Below are 7,645 nucleotides of genomic sequence, written 5' to 3' on the forward strand. Positions count from 1 at the left end.
GACGTCACCTGCAAGCCTTTCTCCAGTCAAGCCTGTACAAGTACAATGTGGTCAATATTCATACTCTGCCCCTCGCAGGGACTCAACCAATTCAGCAAAGGTGCGAGGTGCTAGACCATCTCCATTCAGAAGAGAGGGATCCTGAGCACCTGCCCAAGGACTTCCTGCAGGGCCTGGTGCCGAGGGACACGGACCAGGACGGGACCCGGGAGGTGGTTCACGGGTTACAAAGGCCTGGGCATCAGCTGCCCCTGAGCCTGTGCAGGTCGTTAAGGAAAGCCCTGCCCTGCTGGCACCCCCACGTGAATGGTTCCTCTGTCAACCAAAGGCCAAGGAGATGGACGACGTGTCAGCACGAAGGGACTGTGCTGTCCCAGGCAGGACCATCTCACTGTTTCCAATCACCTGAGGCCATTCACTTTGTGTAAACATCACAGAGACAACCTCTGTGGAGGGGAAAGCTCTGGGCAGTTCACGTTTAAATATCTTACATAGAATTTGCTTCAATAAATTATTCTTGAATTCCTCAACTTAATTTTCAAGCAATGAGCTAGTAATAACCCGAGAGACTCCAATAACAGGGCCTATTCAAGAAGAACGAGGGTTTGACATTCTTCCCTACAGAACAACCAGGCACAATTTTATCCATCAGACGTCTATCAACCCACGGATATTGAAAGCTTGGGAGAACAAGATAAAATCAACTCCCACCCCACAGTCGCTGCAATATCAAGCAGGCATCAACAACGCTATTCATGAATTTAGAAAAATTAATAAGCCCTGGGCTGAATGCAAGCAAAGGCTCAAACACAGGTGAAGCGTACTCACTTGGGTTTTGTTTCTGCGTCTGTCACTTGGCGAATGAAGATACCATCTTCGGGATGCTCTGTGTCGTCCATTTCATACATATATGATGATGCTATTGCCAGCGTCGTCCCGTCGTTGCTGAAGGCCAGGGACGCGATGCTGGTGGGGTACCGATGGAACTGGCACAGTCGCTTTTTGTTAAACGGATCCCAAATATTTACAAATCCATCAGAACCACCTGCAAGTAATTTTGGAAAAGTCAAAATAATCCTTAAAAGCAGGTACAGAAATAACCATTATGGTCACAAATGGTTCTTTTTAAGATCACACAGAGAACGCTTTCCCCAAGAAGCACTGTGCCAGATTGGCTCCCTCTCGATGTCAGAGGCAAGCACGACCCTTTAGAAGCTCTGCCTGCGCATCAACCTCTAGTGGTCCCCGCGAGCTCCCGCTCCCTCGGCTGCCGACACAGGTCAGCAGGCGACTTCACCTGTGGCAAATGTATTGTGGATGTTGTGGAAGGAAATGGCATTGACCGGGTAGATGTGCTCAATGTTGTTCTCTTTCAGCCGGTGACACTTGAAGGCATACTTCTTCTTCTGCACCTCAGGGCTCGGGTCCAAGTACTCCACCGCCACGCGGCCTTCGATAGAGCTCAACACATAGCCCTGCCCAGAGGGAACCAGAGAAGCCGAGGTGGTGAGTCCACGTGCAGGCCCGGCACCAACACCCACACCCCACCCTCACCAAGAAAGGTGACTTCAGAAAGGATGGCCAGGTGGTAACAAAGTGCGGAAGCTGGACTAAGAATTACAACTATTCCAAAATTTCACAACACTAAGACTTGGTTTTATTAAAAAAATAAGGCTACCATCACTTGTTTTTTATGTCAAAGTAAAAGACAAGAAAAATATAAAATCTATTTAATTCTTCAAGGTATAAAAAAGATTTCCTATTGAAAAACTACTTATGGAGACAAGAAAACCAGTCAAATCTTACTTTTAGTTAAACTTCCATTATAAACTGGAGAAATGCGCTGACAAAATTTTAGATATGACGTAAAAATATTTAAAACGCAAGCATATTTTACTCATGTAGTTAAATCTCTAAGTTTGAAGTAACTGCAATTCCTTATTTTCAATGGAAATTGACAGTATTTTGAAGGGAAAAATGTGGCCCCCGTTTGCGGCCCTCGCCTTCCAGCTAAAGGAGCAGAGACTCGCTGACATCACTGCCTCAGCCCCACAGCCGCTAAGGACACGAGGACTCCCGGACGGGCTGTTTGTAGTGACACTTCCTCCTGCGGACGCCTGGCCGCTGACCACGCCTCCACTGCGAGGGCCTGCAGGGAGAGGGGCTCACACTGCACAGGGCCAGCTCGTTAGCAGGGTGAGGAAAGGCTGACCGGTGCATGGAGTGTGTCAGAGGGCACTGCCTCTCTAACGCAGGGGCGTGCGTCTAAAACTCCCAGTTCTGCTGCTACACTCGCTGAAGAACTCCCTTACAAAAAAAAGAGAGAGAACAGCAAATCCCATAGCCCTTAATTTCCAGATTCAAGTTTGAATTCACTGGCGTGTAAACTGAAATAAGGCTCTCCTTGATTACTGTGTCTGTCCAGCCTCCTGAACCAGGATCAGCAAGAAATCAGAAGATTCTATCAGACCGCTGGCGAATTACTCGGCCTCCCTGAACATCAAGGTCATCTCTAAAATTGGGTCAACACACTCCCTTTTAACAAAGGATGTCAAAAACATACCTAACACTTTCTAAATCTCTACTCCAAAGAAAGGAATAAGTTTTTAAAAGCCAGCGAGTAAATCATTAGAGAAGATCCTATTATTTACAAATCCCAACACCTGGGCGAGGGGCGAGGGGCGAGGGGCGAGGGGCGAGGGGCGAGGCCAGCACCTGCTTGTTGGGAAAGGCCCGGATGCAGCGCGTCTGGTACTTGAGGCTGGACTCGCGGCGCTGCTGCACGTAGCCCATGTTGCGCAGGTCCCACACCAGCACCCTGCGGCCCGCCGTGCCCACGATCAGCCTGTCTCCGGAGACCGAGAGGGTGTACACCTTCGGGGAAGACCAAAACTTGTAAAGCTCATCTACTTGCCTAAAAATGACATTTTGCCCCAAAATAAAACCCGCCAATCCTAAAACCATAAAAAAGTTAGCTCACCAGGTTCCCACACATAGGTACCAAATTTTAAGTACCATTTTAAATACTATAGTTACACAAACCAACGAATCCATACAAAATAATAACCCCAAGATATTCTTAATACTTAACCAAGTATCATATGATGTACATTCTAATTAATTCCAAAAACACTTTTGAGGAATTCTCATTCCTAAAACAAATTAAATTTTTAAACAACCTTTCCAACCTGTTTCATTTAGTGACAAGATCAAAGTATAAAAGTACTCAGGAAGGAGACAATAAAGCAGAAAACAACTCAAGACGCCTTTCCAGGGGCTCTGGCCTTTCAGACCATCATTTTCAAGTTGCTTTTCTGTGACCACCTCTGGAACAAGACTTCGGACCTTGACTTCCCAGCTGTCAAACTACAGAACAGGCCTGTCCAGGGAGAGGGAGGAGCCGCCTTCATTGGCTGCTTTGGTGGCACATGAACTAAAACTGAAAGGGAAGAACGGGGGCCGGGCACACGACAAAGCAAATCCTTGTGCCCGGACATCAGAGCGAACACGCAAGACAGAGTTCATCTTTAGGAAAAATTTAAAAAGCATTTTCTCCCATCAAAGTATTCTTCCCTCATAATGCCACTTTTCAATATTAAAACAACTTCCACAAAAATTCCTTTGTAGTAAATAATAAATATACGCGAGGATTTAAAAGTGTTACTTTCAAATATGTATTCGGAAATCAAGACAGCAAATTCTTGAAAATGGTGGCAAAATGTATTTTCCTGATCATGTTAAATCTTTTTCTAATCTAGACTTCAAATACAAATTGTTCCTCTGATTATTTCTCCCTGTTAATGAGCAGCTCTAAATTTATTTTTTAGCAACTCTAACCTGATGTAATATTTTAACACCTGAAGAATAATTATAAAAAATGATAAGGCCTGTATCATGGTAAGACATCCCTTTAACACATTAAGCCACATGGTTAATCATCACTAATATGTTAACTACATACCAACAGTCAAAAAAAAAAACAAGTTAGGGTTAACAATGCAACAACCCAATATCACCACAATCTGGCCTTAAAATTCAACAACTATTTTGACCAAGGGAAAAAATAAGGAATAAAAAAAATTCAAAACAGATTTAATACAGACATACTTAAATATAGACATACTTAAATAAACCATAGTTTATTCAGAAAACAAGATGTTTGTAGAAAATAGAAATCAACCTAAGTCACATAAAACACCAAACTTAAAAAACACAGAACCAGAAAGAAGTCAATTTATAACAGGGCAGTCGGACTGGGAATTTTATCTTAAATCTTCATACAGGTGACACGGGAGTCTCAGTGCTTTCTATCCCCACCGACCATCAATCACGTGAAGCCACTGTCAGGCTACTGACGAGGTCTACACATCTATCAAAGGAAGTATTAAAAAACTGACATAATGAACCTCGCCGAACCAATAAGCAGCTTGATTCAGTGTGGCTGTCCATTACATGATATTCTGTCAGCAATTTATCACAGCTCTTAACATGTTACATGCAACCATATATCAAAACTAGAAACAATGCAATTATTTCATTCTGAACAAAGGTCTTGCCAGGTTGTAGATTTGACTCTGAAGTGACAAAACGAATGGCTCTTTGGATGCACTCCAGTATATAACCACGGCGACCAGGAGCTGAGGCTGTTTACGCGGAGGAAATAGACCCCGTGACGGATACCTCTGAACTGCTCCAACAATCCATCTCTAAAATTAACTACCGCCTGGTCACGTCTGATGAGGGTGCAGCAAGAATGCGCGATTCCACGCGCACTGTACAGATTGTCCAGATCAAAGGTTAGAATAAGACACAGAGACTCAGTTTTAAGCAGCTTGGTTCACTAGAGCCTTCCAACCACGCCTGTCGGTATTAAAAATAAATAAATAACTGGTAAAAGCCAGGGACAGAGGCCCCGGCTCTCACCACATTTGAAATGCTAACAGTAAACGCCAACGCAGCCTCAGTCCTGAGCAAATGAGTGATGCTCCCACCCGCCCCGCTGTGGCCTGAGCCGGCTTTGCTGCCCGCCTCCTCTGAAACCTCAGGCCTGGGGTAGGAGGCACTAGCACACCCGACATTTGTCACTCAGGCTACTGTTCTCCAGGACAAACAGGACAGCGGACAGAAAAAAGTTAAGCAAAATAAATATTCCTTTGCATGAAAACACTTCTATGTATTTGGGTTTATAAAATAAACCGTGCAGCCGCAGCCTCTATAGTCCACATTCATCTCTCCTGCACCAAGTCCCCGTAACTGCTGCTATGAGCATGAAGAGCCTACCTTTTCAGGCTGAGAGAAGGTGCCAGCATTACAAGGAGTCCTGGGGTCCCACAACTTCACGGTCTGATCCCAGCTCCCAGTAACCATCACGTTGACTTCTGGGCAGTATTCAACACATCTGATAGGGGCATCATGAGTTCCGACGAGGTTTTCTACAGGAAAAACAGAACACACACCTAGTTTTACGACGCTGCTACACCGATTCTTCAAGTGAGCAGAGGGAAGCATTCGTTCTGCTGTAAGGAATCCACTTCCACCCACGCTCGGGGAATAGCTGCGCACAGAAAGGAGGGTTCCCCAGGGCCACGGAGAGCCGCCACGCCCCTGCTCGCCTTACAGCAGTTTGACCTCCTGGCATGGTTCATCTCAGAGGCTCACCGGAACTTCAGATTGCATTAAAATGACAGTACATCTCATTGTCCTCACTTGATTCTGGATTCCTTTAAGTAGGGGACCTTGTTTAACTCTGTAGTTGGATTTACAAAAAGCATTAAAATGACAGTACATCTCATTGTCCTCACTTGATTCTGGATTCCTTTAAGTAGGGGACCTTGTTTAACTCTGTAGTTACGACTGTATCTAATTCTGATATATGGTAGGTGCTCAAGAAATGCATGCTGAATAAAGACATGAGCAGGTAACTTGTCTTCTGGACCTGAATAAAACTCATCAAATTAAGCCAATGCTTATAAAAAAACTTACTAAAGTGGCAACAGATGATCTGAGACCTGGAGATGAAGAAAGCACGGAATCTTATGATTAATTCACTTGGTTTGCACGATGGGTCAAATTTCCAATACAATTTCTTTCCTTTCAATTTCAACTCTTCACTATCTCATTCATTCATCCAATTAGCATCTACTAAATGTCTACTACGTGCTGGCATCTATGCCAAATGCTCAGGATACAATAAAGAACAGTAAGTGGTCTTGATCCTCAAACAGGAAAGCTGCTTGTTTAAAAATATATATCATTTAAAAAAGAAAACAGCTCATCAAGTTGGGCAATGAACTTTGGAAAATAAACAGCTAGTTCCCTTAATGATGGTCTCCAGCATCAAAAATGTTGTTTGCTTTTCAGTGTTCTTTCCTGCTTTTTGAACGAACAGGACCTAAACCTGCAAACTAACTTACTCTGTGGAATAAGCTGCTGGCAAGCAAAACCATGCATGCAGCTGCCAGAGACCATGCAAAGGGGCTTTCCTGCAAAGACCTCTTCTAACTGGGTCACTTTTTTTGACAAAATATTGTGCCCCTCCTCTACCCATCCTCCCACTGCCCAACCACTCTAGTCACATCCGTGGCGTGCGTCTCCAATACATCTTTGTCTAACGCATGCGTACACACCAAACCCCAAAAAGCAAAAATAATCAGCTCTGCCTGAGAGCTCTGTGCACTTGGCTCCACCACTCTCTGCTCTGCACCAAAGTCACCCTAAACATGTGGGTAAGTCACTTCCGACCTGGCCCCTACGCAACGATTAACTAAGAGACAATGTGCCAGCCTGTTGTCAGTCAATAAATGCACCTGAAGCCCGTTCTCTGCTAAGTAATGACCTGAGTAGGATTAATAGTCCCTGGACAAGGTGGCTGTTTCTTTTCAGAACATTAGACTTTTTAAAACCTACCCTCCCTCCATCTAAATTAAACTGGCTTCTGAAAGGAGAACTGAAACATCAGTCCATCCTGGAAGCCGCCAGCCCACCTCTGAGGACCAGGTCAAAGGCAAAGACCTAGGTGCCCTCATGTATGCAGTGGGGGTAGGGGTGGGGTTGGGATCAGGGACCGGGATGGAGGTGGGGAGGGGGAGGGGGATGGGCCTCACTGTAGAAACACACACACACAGTGTCGTGATCAGTAACTTACTGGTCCAATCATTTGAACAGAAAGTCCTAAATGTAAGCATCTGTGCCGGTACCTCACCCACCGAGAATCAGGCAGTTCCACACCCCTCTCCCCAGGAAGCACCCGCACCCTAGCACACCAGCCGGCAAACAAGCGGACGAAAGGCCGGGTTACCTTGATCAGTGTTCAGGTCGTGCATTTTCAACTGATTATCTAATCCCCCGCTCCAGGCATGTGTTGGGTCCTACAAAATAAAGTTTCGGGTCATTTAAAACGTACAGGGCTTTAGAGACGGTTTGCAAATCCCAGCCAGCTGCTCAGTTTGTGCTCAGGGTGACGTCCACGGGCCTTAACTCTCAGCAAAACACACAGCTCACAAAAGCAAGCCCCTAAGCGCCCCGGACCCGGCCGTCGGGAGTCAGCAGCAACAGCCCTTCCTGCACGGGTCCAACACGACGGTCCGGGGCCGGGGCAGTTCGCAGGGCTGCTCACTCCACCTTTCAGGGGGGACGGGGTTCCCGA

At 45.6% G+C, this 7,645-nt stretch overlaps 2 protein-coding genes across 3 annotated transcripts in view; both read right to left on the minus strand.

Moving 5' to 3' along the window:
• BUB3 (BUB3 mitotic checkpoint protein) overlaps positions 1-7,645 on the minus strand; it is a 10,380-nt gene that overhangs the window by 1,741 nt on the left and 994 nt on the right. For both annotated transcript variants that reach the window (XM_014528872.1, XM_014528871.1), the window contains exons 2-6: positions 7,298-7,370; positions 5,281-5,432; positions 2,716-2,874; positions 1,298-1,475; positions 829-1,045 (exon numbers count right to left, since the gene is read on the minus strand). In XM_014528872.1, coding sequence (XP_014384358.1) covers positions 829-1,045; positions 1,298-1,475; positions 2,716-2,874; positions 5,281-5,432; positions 7,298-7,322 — 731 coding nt within the window. In that variant the 5' untranslated portion in view covers positions 7,323-7,370. The remainder of the gene's footprint in view (positions 1-828; positions 1,046-1,297; positions 1,476-2,715; positions 2,875-5,280; positions 5,433-7,297; positions 7,371-7,645) is intronic.
• The window catches only part of LOC102256655 (homeobox protein HMX3), a gene marked incomplete at its 5' end in the record, with an annotated part of 19,678 nt that continues 19,545 nt past the window's right edge, over positions 7,513-7,645 (minus strand). The window contains one exon of the mRNA XM_014528851.1: positions 7,513-7,560. Within this exon, the coding sequence (XP_014384337.1) occupies positions 7,513-7,560 (48 nt within the window). The remainder of the gene's footprint in view (positions 7,561-7,645) is intronic.

This window comes from Myotis brandtii, unplaced genomic scaffold (genome assembly GCF_000412655.1).
Source record: "Myotis brandtii unplaced genomic scaffold, ASM41265v1 scaffold656, whole genome shotgun sequence".
NCBI classification, from domain to species: domain Eukaryota; kingdom Metazoa; phylum Chordata; class Mammalia; order Chiroptera; family Vespertilionidae; genus Myotis; species Myotis brandtii.